This window comes from Apteryx mantelli, chromosome 25 (genome assembly GCF_036417845.1).
Source record: "Apteryx mantelli isolate bAptMan1 chromosome 25, bAptMan1.hap1, whole genome shotgun sequence".
NCBI classification, from domain to species: Eukaryota; Metazoa; Chordata; class Aves; order Apterygiformes; family Apterygidae; genus Apteryx; species Apteryx mantelli.
Window position 1 is genome coordinate 11,405,430 of NC_090002.1, and position 21,056 is coordinate 11,426,485.

At 39.9% G+C, this 21,056-nt stretch overlaps 2 protein-coding genes across 5 annotated transcripts in view; one reads left to right on the top strand and one right to left on the bottom strand.

Moving 5' to 3' along the window:
* MAGI3 (membrane associated guanylate kinase, WW and PDZ domain containing 3) overlaps positions 1–6,428 on the top strand; it is an 86,830-nt gene extending 80,402 nt beyond the window's left edge. For 2 of the 3 annotated variants that reach the window (XM_067310686.1, XM_067310687.1), the window contains 2 exons: positions 1,052–1,190; positions 3,279–6,428. In XM_067310686.1, coding sequence (XP_067166787.1) covers positions 1,052–1,190; positions 3,279–4,363 — 1,224 coding nt within the window. In that variant the 3' untranslated portion in view covers positions 4,364–6,428. Of the gene's footprint in view, positions 1–1,051; positions 1,191–2,753; positions 2,844–3,278 lie in introns of all 3 variants that reach the window. The other variant, XM_067310688.1, reaches the window with a different exon arrangement.
* A 209-nt stretch (positions 6,429–6,637) lies between these two features.
* On the bottom strand, positions 6,638–20,872 carry PHTF1 (putative homeodomain transcription factor 1). 2 transcript variants are annotated; one of them, XM_067310695.1, is made up of 18 exons: positions 20,787–20,872; positions 20,663–20,719; positions 20,518–20,587; positions 19,769–19,927; positions 18,371–18,530; positions 17,408–17,533; positions 16,427–16,586; positions 15,116–15,289; positions 14,958–15,035; positions 14,008–14,217; positions 13,486–13,614; positions 12,741–13,013; positions 11,856–11,987; positions 11,568–11,654; positions 10,363–10,518; positions 9,861–9,956; positions 9,027–9,152; positions 6,638–8,091 (listed from the first exon to the last, which is right to left on the bottom strand). In XM_067310695.1, exons 1-18 carry the CDS (start codon positions 20,829–20,831, stop codon positions 8,071–8,073), a joined length of 2,259 nt encoding a protein of 752 aa, XP_067166796.1. In that variant the 5' UTR covers positions 20,832–20,872; the 3' UTR covers positions 6,638–8,070. The 2 variants fall into 2 exon arrangements, with proteins under 2 accessions (XP_067166796.1, XP_067166797.1); XM_067310696.1 differs by lacking the exon at positions 20,518–20,587 and having other exon boundaries at positions 20,787–20,834.
* Positions 20,873–21,056: the final 184 nt, after the last annotated feature.

A 21,056-nucleotide genomic window follows, 5' to 3' on the forward strand; every position in this document is an offset into this window, starting at 1 on the left:
GAACAGCTGCAGATGAGGCACTGGTGGGAGTGGTGGAGCAGGACCAAAGGTTTAGTGCCATGTTCCCCAAGAGGTCCCAGTGAGGACAGAGGGTCTGTACCTACCCAGTATGAGATTATCCACTATCTTTATGACATTCATTTTCTCCTTCTTCAGCTGTAAAATGCTGTCATTTCATGGCTGTACTCTTAAATAACTAAGAAGAATTTCTCACCCAATTAATGGCAGCTGAGCACAACATGGTGCCCATAGTGTGGTGTGGAGCTTCCTGTCCTATCAGATGAGTAACCAACTAGTGACTTTCTTTGGCAGAGACATTTAACAGAGCCCAGATAGTCTCTTTAAGTGGCTAATTTTATGCACTAGTGACATCCATCGGCTGATCCATGTATTGCAAAATAGATTTCATGACACTTTTTGTAAGAGTTATATTTCAGCCACTTTCTGGTAGCCTGCAAAGTTAGCATGAATTGTAATTAGATGTCCATTATCTCTTTAAGTTGCTAATTGGCCTCAGAAACCTCAGTACTATTAACTGCATAATGTTGGTGAACTCTCTTACCTAGAATAAAAAATCCTTTCCTTTATATGAAGCCTGTTCTGCCATAATAGTATTCAGCTTTTATTAAACGTAGAGAAGTTACTGCGTTACTTACCTAATTTCATATGACTTTAAACAGATGCATGTTGCAATGTTTTACATGGTTCATCAATAAGCTCCCTGCATAAGATGATCCAGGATGAAAATGTATTCAAGAACATGACTGTATCTGTCTGCTCACTAGTAAATAAATGGAGGATGTGTTTTAAGCAATCAGAGATCTTTTACTGAGCTGGCTGAGTAGAAGACCTGTGTGAAGAACTCTGAACAGCCACAATGTTGTACTGTATTAATCAGCAATGATGGAATGGTATTGTTATTGCCGAGTAGATTTAGTATGAGAGAAAAAAAATAGATGCATCTGCCTCTATAATTTTTCTATCTAAATTAAAAATAATTTCTGGTGGCAGTGATTCATAAAGATTAAGCTGGTTGCTGTTTTCTTGTCAGGTTGGTGACCAAATTGTTGAAATAAATGGAGAACCCACCCAAGGAATCACTCACACACGAGCCATTGAGCTGATTCAGGCTGGCGGGAATAAAGTTTTGCTGCTGCTGAGACCAGGGACTGGCTTGATACCAGATCACAGTACGTCATCTAAAATACTCATTCATTGTAAGGGTCCGAGACAATGGAATAGAGTCTAATAAAGACACTTTTATGCTGTTTCACTGAAATAGTTAGCAGTTCCCTTTTTGATAGTTGTACAGGCTGCTCATATATATTTTCAAAAATAAGGAATGTTTGGTAAAAATTAATACATGACAGGTACCTAAGAAAATTACATGAAGTGTGAAATTGTTGCATATTTGCAGTTGGAATCAGTTTCTCTGCTCTGTCAAAATTAATCTCCCCTATTCTCCTATGCAAATATGACAATTATCAGTTTGCCATTTAATTTAAGATTCTGTATGATACAGTACTTGGTTCAAAATGCTTCTTGCAAGTATGTTGTTTCTATACAGGTTTAATTCACTGTTTTTAGCCTTCTAAATTCTAGTGTGTTTGGTTTGTGGTTTTTCAAAGCCAAAACTTTTGAAACAAGGGAGAAGGCTTTGCTCACGAAGCAAATGCTTACAAGAGCTCTGAGTTCACCTACAAAGCAGAGTACAGAACTAATTATTTTGAGTCTTACTTGGGACATGCTCCAGAATTACAAATCAAAAAGATTTCCAGCCATGGAAGTATTTTAAAGCAAAGAACATTCTTTTTTTAAAGTAAGCGTTTTGATCTTTTAACCCTTGATGCTGACAACAAGATTTTTGATGGCACAGTTCTTAAATTGTAAGGTTGCTTTTTCTGATGAAGAGCTCTTCAGTAATAGTAATGACCTGTGAATTTACCCTTTGAAAATCAAATTTAAAACCCACAGTTTGAACTTTCAAATAGTTTGATACATTCAGTTGTTTACAGGCAGCAACTGACATCCACTCAGGAGATAAAATCTGCTTAGATTTTTTCACCCAGAGAACTAGAAGATTTAACATCATTGGTTCAAATTGCACAGCACAGTAAAACCAGAGTGAATTAGTATGTGGCATGGAAACAGTCTATCTGCAAACTACAAGATCTGTTCTATGTCACGTTGCTAGATCCCTAGCTGACATTGTGTCTCGCACTGAATTACCTTGTCATTAAGGCTGTCAAAAGGTTCCTTTTGTGTTCTGATGAATTTCTGTTGAAGTTTTCAGAGCGGTTGTTGTCCCTTTAAAATTAGTATTTACAAGCTGGGAGAGAAGGAGCTGGTGTGTCGACAGCTCCAGTTTTCTCCTTATTGACAACTATTTAAGATTGGCATAATTTCAGCAGTGATAAATAGTGTTTAACATGCACCAAGAAGACTGTGCAATAGTTATCTGGAATAATTCCTGCCCCTTCTTGTTCACTGAAATCTCCTGAACTCAAGATAGAAAAGCAGAATCATAGAAAGGTCAGATGGGACCTCTGGAGATCATCTGGTTCAGCTTTCTGTCAAAAGCAAGGTCTTAGATCAGGTTTAGCAGCTTAGATTAGATCAGCAACTGGGGAGAAGGGGAAGGGCTGTGTTGCTTCTTGTCTTGCTGTTAATTGTACACTTCTGATTGAAATCTTGCTTGCTGTACTCTTGTGATTTTGGTATGTAGTTCTGGGCTTTTTCTCTTCCTCCTTCAGGTTTGGCTCCTTCCAGTCTGTGTCCCTACGTGAAACCTGAGCAACATTAAGGGCTTTCAGTGCTTTTCTTGGTTTTTCCTTAAAGACTTGGTAAATCTGCATGTCTTGTGATTCTTCTCTTTCTATTATTAAAGTGCAAAACTATGAATAACCTCAGCTTTTTGTTTTCAGTTTTCTTTAGTATAAATCATAACACTGTAGGTCAACGAGTTTTTTATTTTGCAATGCTGCTATGTAGGCTCTAAAGTTATGCTGATACAAGACCCCGTCATTCCCACAGAGATCATGCCAGCATTCTAAGCACAAGTTTTTTTCCAAAATCACATCCTTATGATTGTAGCTTGTAGAGCAATGCAGTACAGAAAACTGGTTAAGTAGACTTTGAGAATACGTCACTACATAATCTTTTCTAAGTTGAAGATTTCACATAACATCCTGGAACCTCAGTAGTAAACACATTTCTAAAATATTTAGTAGATTTTTTTCTGTAATGACTTAATCAAATCTCTCGCTGTTCACTTCCAGGTGATTGGGATAGTTATAATCCATCTTCGTCAAATGTAATATATGAAGAACAGTCACCATTATCTTCATCTTCACATTCTGCTTCCCCATCTGAAGTGTGTTATTTACCAATATCAGGAGAAGCTTTAATGAAAGTTCAGCTGTCTGAGAAACTGGAACAAGCAAAGAACACTGTGCCTGAAAAGATAAGCACTTTAACTGAAAACCTGTCTGAGATTAAGCCTATGTCTTCTCCCCAGAGAATGAAGAACAGATGGGGTCATCCCTCCAGTCCTGGGTTTGAAATGACAAAAGGAGACACATCTGCAAGTCCAGAAAGGTTATGGACACCTGAGGGACAACATCAAACAGGATTCCGCAGCCCTAGAAAAGGGGATCCTAAAAAGATCCATGGCAATCTCTCACATAAATCTGACAGTTCCAGAAAAGGTGAGAGTAAACCCACAGACATAGGGCTGTACAACAGTAACAAGACAGAGTATTCCAGAGAAAATCAAAGCAGGTCTGCCAGTCCCCAGAAGTATCTCAGTAAGCAAGGAAACACAGAAATGTTAGACAAGTTACAAGAATATCAAGATAGAACAACTGGTGGTGACATTAAGACTGTTGAGCAGTTGAAAAGTGGAAACAGTAAAATAGGAGTCACAAGGAAAGATACAAAACAGAAAAGTTCTGGAAAGAAGGAATGGTGGCTGCTGGAGAGAAAATACCCAGCATTTGATGGAAATACTCTTCCATTCAGTAAGGCCGGTGACTCTAGGACAAACACATCTGAAGATGAAAAAATCAAAAAGTCAAACTCTGGAGAGCCAAGTTTCAGCAAATTCAAAACTTCAAGTCTTTCCAATATTCCACTGCTTTCCATGGAGAAACAAAGAAGGCTAGAAACCCAGGAGACTGTTATTCTGAACAGGCAACACAGAGAGACACACATGCAGCCACTTGATGAAACCAAAGATGATGGAATTTCAAAATCTGAGAACAGTTCACCAGTCAAGAAAGCACCAATAACTCCTGGACCTTGGAAGGTACCAAGTGCATGTAAAGTCACCAAAACGGGAAGTGTGGCTGAAAAACGGGTTTGACTGACACTTTTTTAAAACATGTTTTAATCAAGTTTCTAATGATGGTCATTTAAAAGCACCATTTCTTTTCATAAAGTTGTCGTTTTTCAGAAACTGGTTAGAGGGTGGAAAGTATTTGATTTGTTCTTAAATTATCTAAGCTGCATGAAGGACCTTTGGATTGCTTAAATGAAACTCCTCCATAAGCTGCTGTCCCCTTGTCCTTTTGAAGGCGGTGTTCTGCTGCTCTCAACGTTGCACTGCTACGGCTTTCTCAGATAGTATTGTGAGTTTCTGAACACAATTATTTAATGCCTATATTGCCAATGTGATCATGACTCACTTGTCCTTGTGCCAAGTTATCTACTGTATCCAGTCAATCTAATCCTTCTCATATGTAATCCAGTCCCAGAAAAGACAAGGTTTTGTTTGAAATGGGTATTTTCTCAAGAGCATGTTGCATGTTTACCTAAGGAAAGACTCATGTTCTTACTGTTTCTGTAAGAAGATGGGTGAGTCAGTTTTATCATCTATTCTAGGGCAGCAAATGAGCCACTAATGCTGTTCCAACAGATGTGGTTTTTTTTTTAATTTTTATACCTAATATAAAATCATGTAGATAAAAATTATATTTGACATGATGTAATTTTGCTTTTTATGAACACAGCAAAATTGCTTTATTTTCTTGATTCACAAGGATGCTCATAGTAACTGTTGGCAAACATCTGTCTGAAAAGAGAAAATTCTGGGTTCTGTTAAATAGCATAATTCCTTCGGCTTCACTTGTGGCAGGATGTCATCCTTAGCATTCTTTGCAAACATATGCAGCGAGTGCGTATTTATTTTCAGCCTCATTCTGGTGCTATATACTGAAATTTCCTTCGTTCATTATTTAACGCTAGTTAAGAATTGGAATTTTTTCCTCTGTAAAGATAACAGTTGATCTTTAGGACAGAACCAAACACTGTAGTCAGCTTCTTGAATGAAGTTCATTGTGCCTGTGCATATTAGAAGTCTCCCCTATTTTATTTGAAATGTGTGATCTGTTCTAAGAATGCTAAATAGAATGATAATACAGGGTACATGAGATGTAATATCGATTGTTTGGGCTATAATACATATTTTAATATGAGGAATGTTACCAACAGACTCTACTTACACATCAGTCATAATTAGCTGAAAGAACAGCAAACTGAAAAATTGAAGGGATTTATTTTCTTTGAAGTTTTAGTGATGATTTTCTGATGTGTTAGGTTTTTAATGACTGCAAAAAAAAAAAAGCAGTAAAAGCAGCTCTTTGGTCCAGTTTGCAGAAGCCGAAAGAAGTACAGAAGGTCAAGCTTTACTTACTCATGTTAAAATTCAAACTAATACAACTTGCTAATTGAAAGTGATTGAGCATCTTTTTTGGCTTTGAAAAGTTTAATGTTTTTTAAGTTTAATGAAGCACAGTGGATCAGTTCTGAGTTGAACAATTCTTTAGAAGTACAAATTGACTACTCAAGCAGGTTTTTAAACAAACATATTTGAAAATTAAATAGGCTTTAAGGCAGATCTGAACTGCACTCTGCTGCTTCACATTGGATGATCCATTGATTGCTGTAGCATATGTACAAATACTCCATGTTGTGGAGTATGACTGTGAAAATATTTAATACTTTGAAGTAGCCTATGTAGATATTAACCGTGTATTCTTGACAGGAGACTCTGTTTATGTTGAGTTGTACACACCTGCCCTACCATTGAGTACAGTAACAAACTCAGAAGTTTAATACGACGATGAATTAGCACCACTGAAATGATTTCCCTGTCATAAACTATCCATATATTTTTTCTGTTAATGTGACCTAATTTAGTGTCTTACCTGTCTGTGATTTCTCCTTCCAGAGAACTTGTATCTGTACTTACTGTATCAGATGACTTAGCAATGTGGCCTTGGAATGCTAAGCAATGTATGGATGTACTGGGTGTAAATGTTTATATATTGTACAGCACCTTTATATATACTTCTGAGGTTCTGACTAGAGAAAGATCTGTAAATTGCTCATTATTTTTTATATAGATATTAAAAAGAAACTCCAGTTCATGGTCTGTTTGTTCTGCACTGTATAAAATACGTTCATTGTTGACTTTCAGTGGTGTGATACCTGCATTGAAACAGCTAACTATATGACCCAGGTTTTACCCATAAACATAATACTCTTCTGGAAAACAAATGCAATTTATTATTGGATGTTTCCTTGCCTCCTTGTTCAGGTAACAATTGTTCAACAAAGGTACTATAAAAACATCAGATCATGTAGTATAAATTGTTTATGATGAAATACTTGTACTGTAGGCTTATTTGTACATTTTGATATAGAAAATTGTCACTTCCTTTTACATCTTACCTTTCCCTGTACAGAAAATAACTGTAAACAATCTACTACCAAAAACTCCTTTTCCTTCTTACCTCCTATGTGAAAGAATGAAACTATGAAAAGGTCGGTCCTCTGTTTTTTCTTTTTTTCATTACTAATATAGCAGAGTTACCAAAACTGAAGGAAAACATAAGTAAGGTTAACATATGTCATTAATACATTTTGTTTTTCTCCTGTGCCATTTCTAAATAATAATTACTTTTTAAGGGAGAAAGTCTTTGTTGTGTTTCTTCCACTGACCTGATCCTCACAACAGATCTCATTCTTCAGTATTCCAGTGTAAGGCACTAACTATTGCAGTGCAAAGCTTCAACAGCTTTCCAGAACACTGAGTTAAGCTCGTTGTCAGAAGAGGTTATGACAGGATGCCCTTTGTACCTAGCACAAGCTATTAACTGCCCACTGAGTGAAAAACCTAATAAGCATCATCAGTATAAACACAGCTGAGGAGTTACAGGGAATGAACACAGCAGTATTCTCTAGTTGATAGATGCTTTACTTGTAGTCTGTGTTGTAAGGTTGTTTTCATATAACTAATGTTTTCCAAAAATGATCATCATTTGTTTGCAGAAGACCTAACGTAAGCCATTCAGCATGAATCTGTTACACTGCTGCTATGCAGCTGCAAGTTTAACTGTCAACATGGAGGAAACATCTCGTGCAGACTGAATTTCACTGCATCCTTCAGTAGCTCAGGATAAAGAGGCAAAGTCTAAAGCACATTGAGCTTTTAAGTAAAGAAATATTCTTCAGCACATTCAGATAAATGCATCTATGTATGACTTGATCTGAGAAGAGCTTTGAAGAAGCCTGCAGAAATTTGAAAAATGTGAGTACAGCTCCAGAGCTCTCTGAAAAAGGATGCTACTAACTGAAACAGCAGGACTGACTCTTCACTAATCATGTGCACAGGATTCAGATCTGAAAGAAACAAGGCACCTGTAGCAATTGTCTGTTTCCTTCCAGTAAGACCTGTAGCAAGGCTTTTAGTGTTTAATGCCCCAAAGTACATGTACATAGTTCCTGCTGTTTTCAATGCAAGCTACTGCTATTTGGCCCCATTTATTTTGTTTTACTACATGTGCACATCATGGGGTGATTTTACTAGTTAGACCAGTTTATTTTGTATGTTGTAGAACACTAAAGCAGAGGGAAAAACCTTTGATACATACATTGACAATCTGTTAAAGAAATAGTAGTTACAGATTTCCATAATTGGAGCACCTCTGCTTTTTTGCCCAAGCCATTAGTTATCTTCTCTGGTCTTGTCTTTCTGATGGAGAGGGCTGAACGCTGATGTTGGGCAGTTCATGGTTTAATTTTCCACAGCTGAAAAGACAGATTGAGGGTGAGTACTGGGCTGAAAGAGGCTCTTTCATTAAAGTCAGCAGATCAGGAAATCAAATTTATATACAGATGCTGATCTTTGGTTAATTTTACAGTTATAGATAAAATGTATAAACACCCATTTTTAAACTTGTTAATATTAGTAAACTATACAGTTCTGATATGACCAGGCAATTATTTTTTAAAGGACACATCTGGTTTGTTTTTGAAGTACTTTCGTGCTTGTTGATAGTGCTCTGTTGCAGTAATGTGCTGTACCAAATCCACAAAACAATAGTTTAATTCACACTGATGGGGAGGTAGCCAAGCATTTTTTTCTACTTCTGTACTTCAAAAGGCAACCTACAGACTGCAACTGCTGTTCTCATTCAAACAGGGTTTTTGTCTCCCCCTCTTATCCTGTACCTATATAAGAAATGGGCTAGGAAGTCACACTCAACTTTTGAGCAGACAGAAAAATATTGTGTGCAGAGTGGAATAGGTTCAATATGAGGAAATGGGGTTTTGGCAGTCTGCAGGGAGCCATAGGTCTGAATGCTTTTCATCTACAGGCAAGATTCTTTCTCCTTTGTTTATCCTGCATATGTGCTCTGCTCTAAAGTGAGACACAGCAGGATTGTTTCTTCATTCTAAAGGAAAAGAACTTGGGGTTCTGACCTCTGGCTTTAAGTGGGCACCAAAGACCTGAACAGGACTGCAATTTAAGACAGGTCTGTCCTTCCCCCAAACACCTGGCTACTGGAGATGAAGCTTCATCCAGCATGGTCTGTTCTCTGAATTACCAGGCCATTTGGGGGAGCCTCATTCAAACCCATGGCCGGCCTTTCCCCTTGCAGGGCAAGGGGGTTAGCAATGGTACAAAAGTAACCCCTACAAGATGTTTCTTGTTTGTTAGGTTATATGGCAGCTGTACTTACTCTGATATTGAATCCTAGAAGATCACTTACAACACCTGAGACAGCAGAAAGTATCACAACACGTGTTATGTTGTAGATTAATGGATTCATGGTCAGTCCATACAGCCTAAATGGTGTATCTAACTCCTGCAGTGCATGGGAGGAGAAAAAAAGGGGGGGGGCAATTAAAATTTGTCCATACCAGAAGCAACTAATGTTCTTCTGGCTTTTAGCTTAATACTTGTTTTCTGCCAGACTTTGCTAATCGTCCATTGCAGCTATAGCCTGCCTTAAACCTAAGTACCAAAACTCCCACTATATGTAATTACTTCATGCCTTCATTACTTCATGCCAAGCTCAAAAATGGCTTTTTTAACATCCATCCTGAATCTGAAGTCTACTTTGTGGATACACAAGCTGCAAAACATGGGCTTGACATAACAGGCTCTGTAATTTCTCTAGGCTATTTTATGTGCCTCAGATTATGCTCTTTCTTTTCCAAATACTTCCTTGCTATTGTCAACAACAAGATTCCCCATGGAAGCTGCTGAAAGAAAATGAGATTCAAGCAGTAAGGAGGCATGTTGTGTTCTTACTGGCCAGTTCCCCCAACTTACCTAAATTGCAATAGGCTGCTAGTAATTAAACATTCACAGCCCCAATTAGCTCATGGGTCTTGTATTGCTAGATGTTATGCCATGGCTATAGAAACAGAAAAACTCAAACTCCCTTTGTGAGAACTTACTTATCTAATCACGAGACAATAGAAAGGGGAAGAGCAAAGACACATTAGTAACATTAGTCATTGTTCACATAAAATTGAGCAACTGTATATTTTTAGGGAGATGAACTTACCTTCAGTAGCTTTGTAGATAGTTTCAAAACATTGTTTACTAGTGACAGCTGTTCTTTCTTGTTTGGCTTCTTCTCCATCTTTAGGTATAAGTTGATCTACAACAGACAGACATTACAGAGTCAATGTTATATTCCAGCATTAGCCCCCAACTCATTTCTAACTGAAGGAAATTAATTAGAGCCATTTTTGCAGTCAGCTGCCACTCCTAAGTGATGCATTTACAGACAGAAGGATTTAATAGTGGTAGCTCATGCTTTTTCCAAATTACACAGATATTCTTAACACAAAGCCAAAAATAATCTAGAATTTTAGCGTTTGAGTCTGCTCAAATATTTAATAGCTTATCCCCTGCTGTACAGTGTTTCTCTTTATTACTGCATAGCACAAGTAACAGTTTCTAAATTTTAAAATTTGATTCCAGTATTTTTTAATATGGTTTGAGCAATAATTATATCCAAACAAGCCAAGAAGTCAAAGGGAGAATGAGCTAAATGGAGATACCTGCTCAGTGAGCAGGATTGAAATATTACTGTATTTCTTGTTGGTTTCAGAGCCCAAGGATGCCAGGCGCAGTAAAAAGAGAAGAAGTGCTGCCTCCCAGATTAGGAACTCCCAGTTGTAAGCTGCATTCAGAAATGTTTTGTGACCCTTAAGAACCTGTGTTGAAAAAAATGCCAATGTCAATAAAGAGTAACATGCCTGTTCTTTGGAGTGAGGCAAAAGCCTTGCCTTTATACCTCTTGTGAACAGATATCTGTGCTCTACAGTTATTGACTGAGAAATTTTTCCCCATGAAGTGTAATAATTCATGCATGTAACTAGGTTTATAGTAAAAGGCCTTGTTTCTAACCTAGTTTTAGCTTGGACTTTGCTTTTCTTTCCCCAAGAAATGAATGTGTTAGCCTGAAAGCTTGTTCTTTCTCTTTTGTCCCACTATCCAATTAACTAGTAATAAAATGTCTTTCCTTTCATGTATGCTGCTCCCACTGGCACTTTAAACCACCATGGCCATACTAAGCTGATTGTGCCTTAACTTGGGAGTACAAGCACTCATCAGGACTATTACAGCAGGACTGGGACTGTCAGGACTTCGTTCAGTAACCTGTGACTTACAAAAGCGATCACAGCAGTGGGAGCCAGTATCTGCTAATCATCAGTCTTATTGTTACCACAACTGCATCTTCATGGCATCAAGAACTTTCCTAAGGACTTAAAGGGTCTCTTGCTAAAAAAAAAAAAAAAAAAAAAAAAAAAAAAAAAGCCCAGCTCCAGCATTAAAAACACTTACTGTAACAGAAGAATTAAGAATTAAAAGGTGTAATAGTTGTTGCTCTGCTTTTCCACTCCAGGAAACTTGGCTATTTTCCTGTCAACAACACTGATGTTAAAGAGGGTGTGGTAATCAGCCCTCTTAAATAAAATGTCCTGTGAAGCGTAGAGGCAGTTAAGCGGAGTCCTTTCCTCTGTGCAAAAAAGCCTATGTCTTAAAATACTCCTAATGGTTATAGAAAGCCCAAATTTTCCTCTGCATATATATAGAGAGAATGAGCATCTATTAGCAAAGCTTTAAAAAAAATTTTTTTTTTTTTTTTTTTTTGAGACAAACAGCTACAGTGCATACATTTTGTACGCTTGGCAAAAGAAATGCTTCCACTAGATATTTTTTTTTTCCTACTAACTTCTTTAAAAGAAAAAAAATGTTTCACCTGGGCGCAGCATATAAAAGCAATTGAAAGTGCCAGCAAAAAGATTGACGATACGACAACATCCACAGATCGCTGGGGGCCTCGCCTCTGCAGAAACAATGATGCTGAGTTAGGTCTAAGCTTTGGACTTACAGAGCTGCAAAGACAAGGCTCTCCACAAACAGCCATAATTGTTTAAACATTCAACCACTGATGTCCAAAATGCCAGACAGTAACGAGAAAAGTGTTAGAGACTTAGTTTATACCCACTGTAATAATTAAATACACCCATCCTGGATCAGAACTCACCTTTAGATAAGAACGAAGGGATAACCAGATCTTAATGTTTTCTACCTTCTTGAGTCTGAAGTGAGGTATTTCATATTTCCTGGCTTTCCGAGCTGATGTAATGTGACTAAAAAGTTTGGCAAACAAAAACCTCTGCAAATTAAAAAAAAAAAAAAAAAGAAAGAGCACTATACACGCACACAAATATATGCACACAAAACCATAACTTAGTCTAAAAGAAAAAAGGTTGTTTGGGATAGCTTAATGGTAACCATGGCAGAAAATGTTAGCCTCATGGCACGCTAGAAGAACCTAATTGGGACCTTGCTGCATGACCTCTCAGGTAAATAATAGTATTCAGCTTGTGTATGGCAGAGGTAGAATTGCCGTTGCTATGGAAGCTTAACCACAAAGCTCTCACTAAACCAATAAATGACACCCACCTTCCTAGCATGCAACATCTACAGCCAGTTTGACAAAGCTATTGCCCATAGTCAGAAGGGAGATGTGATGCAACCATCTCTTTCATTCTCCATCTTAGAACAGGAAACTGAGTTGTCTGTAGGTATTTTCTTCTTCATAAATAGTTCCACTCTGAAGTGTTCACTTCCATGCAGAGTACCATTTCAAGACGTTAGGTTATTCTTCTTTTTTTTCTATTTTTTTGTGGGGAGGAGGTGTCCAGAGGGCAGGAAATGTATTCACAGGTTTAAGTTTGTTGTTGATGACTAGGAGTCTTACCAGCCTCACCTACCTAAACTTCTAGCACATCTTACCAGCTACCCATCAACACTTGGGTTTGCTGGGACATCTTTGTCCTACCAATGTCTTTTACGAAAGGCAGAATGGTATCAGCAGACCACCTGCTCCAGGGTTCAGGAAAGGCAAGGGTACCTTTAGACATACCTGTTTGTATGTTCTCTCAGCAACGCACATCATGAAGAAAAACATCCAGGTTAAGCAAAGTCGTTCTAGGAAGTTGATAGCAGACAAAACAATGACAGGAGTGCTAGCAGGCGCTCCACAAAAGATGTGCAAAAGTTCCTTTACAGAAATGGAGCACAACTGCTCCAGGTTATCTGTGCGGAATAGTCTGTAGAGGAATGGCAGGAATGCTAATCCAATGGTGATGATGTTGCCCAGCATTTGATACCCTACTCCCTGTTGGTAGGCATTAACCTGATAAGCAGGAACAAAAAAAACAAAAAAACAAAAAAAACCCAATACCATTACTTGTGCATTTGTATCAAGGGAAAGGCATGCTGCTGTAGCAGCATTAAATCAATCAAGCATTCAGGCCCTCTACTAACCAGCCCCAAAGGACATGGCATAAAATAATTCCACCTATTTCAGACAACAAACCGCCCCACCCCCCAAAAACCTCAGCATATTGCAGAGGTATACATCCAACAATAGCCAGTGCTCATTAGTCTTTGAGAGGACCTGCTAGCTTCCCTACGTTTTGCTTACATAATTACTAGGTAAGAATGTTCAAGCCAACTGCATTTGCTGGGGCAGGGGCAACTTTACACTGCACTTCATATTTGCAGGTATAGCCATTTTCAGTTTGGGGGGAGTGAGGTGGGGTGTTTGTTTTGTTTTGTTTTTAATTGTGAGGGAGAGAGGCTGCAGTGCCTTACAGCCCTCTTACCCTGCTCATGATAATCCCACTGATCTCCAGCACGGACATGTCCACCTTCTTACAGTCATTTCCTTCCCAGATCAGTGCACTCACTTTTGCAGATGCTGGACTTGTATTCTGTAGCCAAAACAAATGGTTCTATAAAAGAGAAAAGAATGCAACAGGCATACAATGTATTTCTGCCTCTCTATTAAATCATACTTTGCCTAGTAGAGTTTAGGTTGAAAAAGGGATTCCAAATTTGTGTTTGAGTAAAATACTTTGTTTCGGGATTAGCAGTTGTCCAAATAACAACTGGACAGAGAGTTCATTACTGCTGCTCAGATCATTCCAGCTTTCTGCATGACTCGCACAGCTGACAGAATGGGATCATCCAGTGGTAGGTAGCTCACATCATGACAACAGCATTCAGACCAGTCTTTCATATTATTTGGGCAGGTACAATATTATGCCCAGGGGAGGAGAGCGGAAAATTAAAAAAAAAAAAAAAAAATCTTTCATAGCTTTCTCAGCTACTGGAAATCAACAAACCTGCTGGAAAACATCTTCCTTCAAGTCCCGCCTTGCCCCTCTCACAGTCACTTCCTCACTGTCACTGGTGCAGGACGAGCGACACTCCGGCCCATGAAGCAGATCATCCCAAAGCATGTCCTCTGTCTCAGAGTCATGACGGGTACTTTCGGAGTCTCTCCGGGTCACACTACAGCTCCGGGATCCTGTACTAACGCAGGACCTTGAGTCCTTGAAAGACAAGAAAACATTTACACAGCAAAGTCCCATACCCCAAACAACAGCTAAGTCAGCTTTCAGCTCAGTCAAACCCACCTGATCCAAACTGATGTGTGATTTGTTAAAAGCAACATTACACAGTGACAGTTTTTGTAACTGGCAGTTCCATGCAGGAAGTCACACAGAAATAGCAGTTCCCCCATCCCCAGTCCCAACTTTAAAAACTAAAAATCGACTTATTAATTCTGATGCTAATTTTTTTATGGCTTCTACATAAGCTCTTTTAAGATTTTATTTATATTTTATTTTTATATTTATTTATATAAGCTTTTATATCTAGGGGAGGGGAGGACAAAGGAAGGGATAAAGTGAAAGCATTTCATGAATATTTAGGTATCACAAAATAAAAAATTTAGATTCATTTCTTCATTTCAAAAACAAAATGTTAGCAAAAAGGTGCTGTACAGTGCTGCTTCACAAACTACAGGTCTTCAACATAAGCAATTACAGGCAACTTGGATCATATTGCTGCTGCCAGTAGAGTGATTTTTTTGGTTAAACAAAATAGTAGATTCACAATTGTGAACACAGTTCACAAAGCTGCAAATGGGCAGGGAGAGAGGCCACACCTCCTGGCTAAAGATGTTGAAGCACTGTCATTTAACGATGGTTTATTTTAGCTGGGGGTTTGGGAGCTTTCCCTGCACTGCGCAGGCTCAGTGAAACTACATCTCTTGTATTCATGACCATACCTGACTATATAATGTGGATTCTAGTTCAGATTCCACGACACTGTCAGAGTCTCTGGCACCTTTAAGAGCTTGCTTGACCTGCCAGAAACAAACAAAAACCAGCTCACTATCCATAGCATAAAATTGTGTGGGAAATTACATTAATTCAACACGATTACCTGTGAGACAGCCTGGTTCAGGGAAACAAGGGGCCTCTTTTTCTTATCTTCATAGCTGTTGTCACTGGAGGCCCCTTCTACACTCTGATGTAACACACTCCTTTGTGCCATTGCTTCAGCATCCTCCTCACTCGAAAGCTCATCAGAAATACCACCTATGTTGGTGCACTCATCCTAGAAAAGCAACAGCCAAAATAAGACTAAAAAAGTCACTGATAAAAGACCAAGCCGAACTGCCCCGAAGCAGAGGTTCCAAGCCAACACTGCTAGTATACCTGTACACACAGCAACCTCTAATTACCTGCAAGAGCCAGTGGAAGAGGACACTTTCCACAGAACGCACAGAAACAGAAGCCAGCTTAGCATCACAGAGATGTCACAAATTACAGCTCTCTGCCCCTGCACTTGCCTTGCTGCAGCAGCAATGAGAGGGGATCTTGGGTTGGGGTGGAGTTGGATTTAGGGGCTAGGGGGAAGGGGGCAGTAAAGGGTAAGATGGGGGGTGAGGGGGGGAGGAAACAGCTCTTGGGGCTATGTCTTACCAGCAACTTTAAGCTCAAAAGGACAGCCATATCTACAAGTTGTTGCCCAGCAGACCCCGAATCATGGGATGTGTCCCCCTACACCTCCCTCTGCTTCTTTCCGAATGCCTAGAAACAGACAAGTTGGAGGGTAGGGCACTACGCCGCTCAGCACAGATCCTCATCTAAGTTCTTCACATGGGAGGTGACACCTTTCTGACTCAAGAGGAGCCTCAAAAATAACTCCACAAAGCTTTATGTTTTAAAGCTTTCACAGAGGTTTCACAGAGGTCACAATGCTTTAACTCAGTCTTTCCCTCTCCCCAAGGAGATGTTTCAATCTTGATCTTCCTGCCTGCCCCCAGGAAGATAATAAGGGGAACTGCTTGCAAGGCAAATATTTTGCATAAATGCTTTTGAGTATTTGCTTATTTATTTTTAATCATTACCAGCAGTTTTCCTTAAATGAACAGCTTGAGACCTGAAGTCTCTACAACTAAACAAGCACTTTGATAAAACAGATATTTCCCAGGATTGTCTGTGTTTAACATACTTGACAGTTGTAACATACACATGAAAAAGTGTTGACAGTAAAGTATTAGCACCATATCAGCTGTTCAACTCAAGAAGTAGAAAGGGTTTTTAGGCTTCCTATATGTAAGCAAAGATATGTAGAGAAAGAAAGTATCTTGCATTAGATCAATCCATACAGTCCAGTATCAACAAACTTTTGGGCACATACAGACTATATTGAAATTTGCCATTTGAAATGGATCTTTCCTGCTAGTACCTGATGACTCTTTTCCCCATCAGAAAGTTTATTTTTCTCTTTGAAGGGCAACAGCCTGTATTCAGATCTGGCATGTCTGTGTTTAATGCCATTATTCACAGCACTTGCATCATTTTCTGTCTCAGTCCCTTTTTCAGCTACCAGCTTTACTCTTCTGGTTCTGTGAGAGGAAAATACAATTAAATGCTTTTATGTCAGAGAAAAGCTCTTTGAAGATAACATCAGGGTCTCTTTCACTTGCCATGCAGGTCCCACACTAAGCAATAACTAAGAGACTACAGAATTGATTTTGCTGTCAGGCACTTTTATGTCCCTTTAATAAAAAGGGCCACAATCTGCTTCTCACAAGCTAGTTCCTGTTATTAACCTGCTAGTGTCCTAAAATTTCTAAATCCAGAGGGAAATATTTTCTTACTGTAATTTTGAAAAACTAACAAAGAGCAACTTAAGAAGACAAGAAGTTTGCATCAAGAGGAAGGACCTGTCAGTTCAGAATTCATCAAGAAACTCACCTGAAAAAACAGTAGAAGACAATGAAATAATATCCCAAACTATGTATCCTCCTTTTCCCTGAATTACTTTTAGAAAAAGGAAGAAGGGAAAGTGAGATGACTATCCAGGCAACTTATACTAGAAGGCCCAATTGCTCTGAAATTAGGCAAAATAATAATATAATTTAAGCATATATATTCAGAAAAGGTCACTTACCCGATAAATAAAAATATGCTTTGCCACTTTCTGCAACCCATCTAGCATTTAATTACAGCTACAGCATGAGATTTGGTCCAATCTCCTAATAAGGACAGACTTAAGATTCACGAGTAAACAGTCTCCTACAGTGCTTTTAGTTTGAAAGAAACTAATTGGCAGACTTTTGGGACGTTAGTGACAGTACACATTTTGTCTGCATTTTCGAGATACTGAATTGTTCGCACAGTGTCATTACAAACACTCACACCAAACCCAGTGAAGATCACAAACCTCCTTCGGAAGAGCGTGCCAAATAAATTGTCAAGAATGGATGCAGATTCTGATTGCTCTTCTTTACTGGCTTTGTCAGGAGAAGACCAACTGTTCCCATCAACACCCACAGATTTGCGTAATTTCCTGATTAAAAAAAAAGGGGGGGGAGAATTAAGTTTGAATGGCAAATTACTTTTAGGTCTTTCTCAAAAAATCTGATTCAGATTTGAATAGCCTGTAGATGCTATTTTAAATGAGTCATGCACACAGAAGGCTCATTTCCATATATAATAAAGTAAATTTTACTAGGATTAACAGAAATTATGCATATACCCACAGGACATCAACATCACTAATAAATGCATTGAAAAGGACGCAACAGACAAAATCTGGACACAGTCTTTAGTGTAGAAATCTAATGGAGGCAAAAATGTATCCACATTCATCATCCTGTGTTCAGATGCATTATCAGCATCTGCACTGAGTCAGACATCTGAAAGTTAAACATCTAATAGATGAACTGTAACATCTCCCCACATGCACAAAAAAGATTGCCAGCAATGAATCTATCACAGTCATTTCTGTCATCATTTGCCTCTTATCAACACACATCAGCAATTCCCTGCAGTTAAGGCCAAAGCAGAACTCCAGTTTGCTTTGCAAAGCCTTGAGGATGCCTTACAATGCAGAATGCCTTCCTCTGGCCACAAAAAGAACCTGGATTAAAAAGCTACTTTAGAAGAAGAAAGGTCCAGGTGCAAACTAAAGCAGACCTATCATAGTCTGTAACCAGTAAATTTGCAGCATCTGTCCAGGTTGTGAGAAGATTACAAGTCAGACAGAAAATACTCATTTTCACATTTATAGTTAAATAATGTATTTACATAAAAATAGAAGAAAATACATTTATCCATTAACTTCTACCATGAGCAATCTACCATATGCTTTGATCCCAGCACATGACCTGGGTAGCGCTCTCACCTCCGCCGCCTGCTGAGTCCATTGGTCCCTGAGGGTTTGTTTATCTGGGTGGACACTATCTGACAGTGAACAGTCCCCATCAGTAACATAAGGCACATTGGTCCCATGACTTCACTCGCACTCACAACAGGCATCATGAAATACAACACAACCGCTATCACTGAAAAGGAGAAAATTGTATCAAATGCAAAAATTATATTGGGAGCTCTCCCACTTTTTTCTTCCATCTTCACTGTTTATTTCTACTCTGTACATCTTGTTAGCCATTATTTCATGGAAATTGCTTATTCTGTGGAGTGGTCTATAAATCTATCAAAATATAGGATGCAAAAGCACAAAGGAGGAAATTATATATAAAAGGAATTTGGCTGCTTTAAATTGTGTTCTGTGAAAAAGCGACTCATAACCTTCAGCAGACAAAATTCCAGATCAGTTCAGAGAAAGATAATGACAGAATCAGGTCGATACAAAAGAGTCCTGAGCTATAAATCTTCACACTGCAGTAGATATGTTCCTGCACACTGTAATAGAAAGTACCTTTGCTAAATAGCTTCCCTTACGCATTGGTGAGGTAGAAAATTTGTCCACAGAATAAACACAGGACTGAGAGACAAAATTGAAAGAACACCTCAAAGGAGAGAAAGGGGTCCAGTCACAGCATAAAGAATCAGCTATATAATGCTACCAGAACTACAGGGAAACATTCTGCAGTGATTTCATTGGTAAAAATGTTAAGGTCCAAAAGGATAGTAAAAGGCTGCCTAAATCCATAGATTTTCAAGGCCAAAAAAAAAAAAATCAGAATTGTCCAGTCAGATCTGTGTAACACCAATCAAAGACTCTTCACTTAACTGTTCCTACATCAAATCCATATCTGGAACATAAGCCAGGCCACTGCAGCTCTGATAGAGCTGTAAGTATAAACAAGCTGTCTGAAGCATGGTGCCTGTGAAAGACTCAGTACAACAAAAGGAAAATTCAAAACTCTTTTTACCCAGATGATTACTCTCTCTCCCAGTGTCTTACATTCATTAATGAAATATCGTCATAACTTCACATAAAGACCGGACCCCGAAGCACACCTGATTACACAACTGGTTCAAGGCCCCACAGGAAAAGCAGCAGTCATGAATTAAATGCAGCTCAAGCTTTGGCCCAAAGCCCCATCAACAAGACACAGCAGAGCAAACACAGCACAAGAAGTAACGTAATCACCTTAAAAAGCGTGAATGCAGACCCTGAGCAAACACAAAAGGCAAAGCTGTCCCCCACACCAGCAGGTAGTGCTCAGACATGTAGATTTCAGATAAGAGCCTTACCGCATTACAGAATACTGCATAAGAATACTGTGTTTCTTACAAAAGAAAGAGTGTAGCACAGACTCCTCCCACTCCTTACCTTGCATAAGGTAGAGCACCAGAAGCCACATAAAAATACGCTGGGAAGTAACCTGTATCCACCACTGGCTGAACAATGGAAAAAATACAACTCTCACAATTCCTTTCCTAGTCAGTGATGTCCATGGGATTTCAGGCTTGGCTTTGGCAAATGTGGAGCCTTGGAATTAAAAGAAAACATACAAGTCATTATTTGTGAATTACAAGAATATTCTCACTTATGACTTCCCCTTTGGCCAAGACCAAACTCTGCCAGACCATGTTATAAATTCAAAAGGGGAACAATAGTCCAACTGCTGCCTGATGTATACAGCTCAGACAGGTGTGTTCAATAAGAACCCTCGTTTTGTCTCAGCAGACTTGCTACTGACCCTTCCCCCTGCCTAAGTCTATTCTCCCCAAGCATTTAACAATGCTTTTGCTGAATCACTTCTCATCCAAAAAGGCACCAAGGACCTCTCCGAAATTCTTCCTCTCTCTGCTTGCAGGTTTCCAGTCCTCATCTTGCATTAATGCTAGAAGCATGGGCACCATACCAGCCTGGGGCTGGAGCAGGTCTGCAGGAGACCTCTAACAGGACCTGACACCACAGCTGCCGGAAAGCTGATCATTTCAGACTCAGCATTTCAGCTGCGCTAACATTTCAAGAGAAAATACCTGCCAGAAGCAAGATGGCTGGGTGAAGCGGCGATGCCCATCAGGGCTGCGGCAGGACGCCGGGCACCGGCACCTCGCTTGCGGGGTACTCACCTCTGATTAAATCAACATCGATCAGATCAGGCTGAATGTGACCTTTCTTTTTAGGCTTGTTTTTGAGGCCCTACAAAGCCGAAAACAAAGGCCTGTTAGCTGCCGGGGGGCGAGGGGCCGCGGGGGCCGCCGACGCCGCCGTTACCTTCATCTCGGTCTGCTCGATGGACTTCTCCCATATCTGCTGGTCGTAGGCCCCGACCTGCGAGGAGAGCGGGCGGTGGGCGCGGGCCGCCGCGGCCTCCGGGGCCGCCGCCGCCGCCACTCACCTTCTTCTGGTACCAGGAAATGGCATCGCTGTCGCGGGAGGCCATGGGGCGCGCCGGGCCCGCGGCGACAGGCGAGCTCGGCGCGGCGCCGGCCCCCGCCCCGGCACCAGGCCCGGCGCGGTGCGGCCGCTCCCGCCGGTGCTCGCCGTTACCCTGGAGACGCCGCGCGCTCAACGGCCGGCGCCAGGGCGCGGTGCTCGACTGCCTGCGCCTGCCCCCACAGGCAGCGCTAGCAGAGCGCCGAGGCCGGCAGTACACAGCGGCGCCGCG

Bases quoted from the DNA above. Each gene is read 5' to 3' on its own strand.
- PHTF1 (XM_067310695.1), bottom strand. From the start codon at position 20,831: ATGGCCTCCCGCGACAGCGATGCCATTTCCTGGTACCAGAAGAAG. The intron at 15,036-15,115 runs GTAATCGTGTTG...TGTTTCTGGCAG, and splicing joins TGAACCAGGCTGTCTCACAG to GTCAAGCAAGCTCTTAAAGG. The intron at 11,655-11,855 runs GTGAGTTCTGAT...TTGTTTCTGCAG, and splicing joins CCCTTCGTTCTTATCTAAAG to AGGCGAGGCCCCCAGCGATC.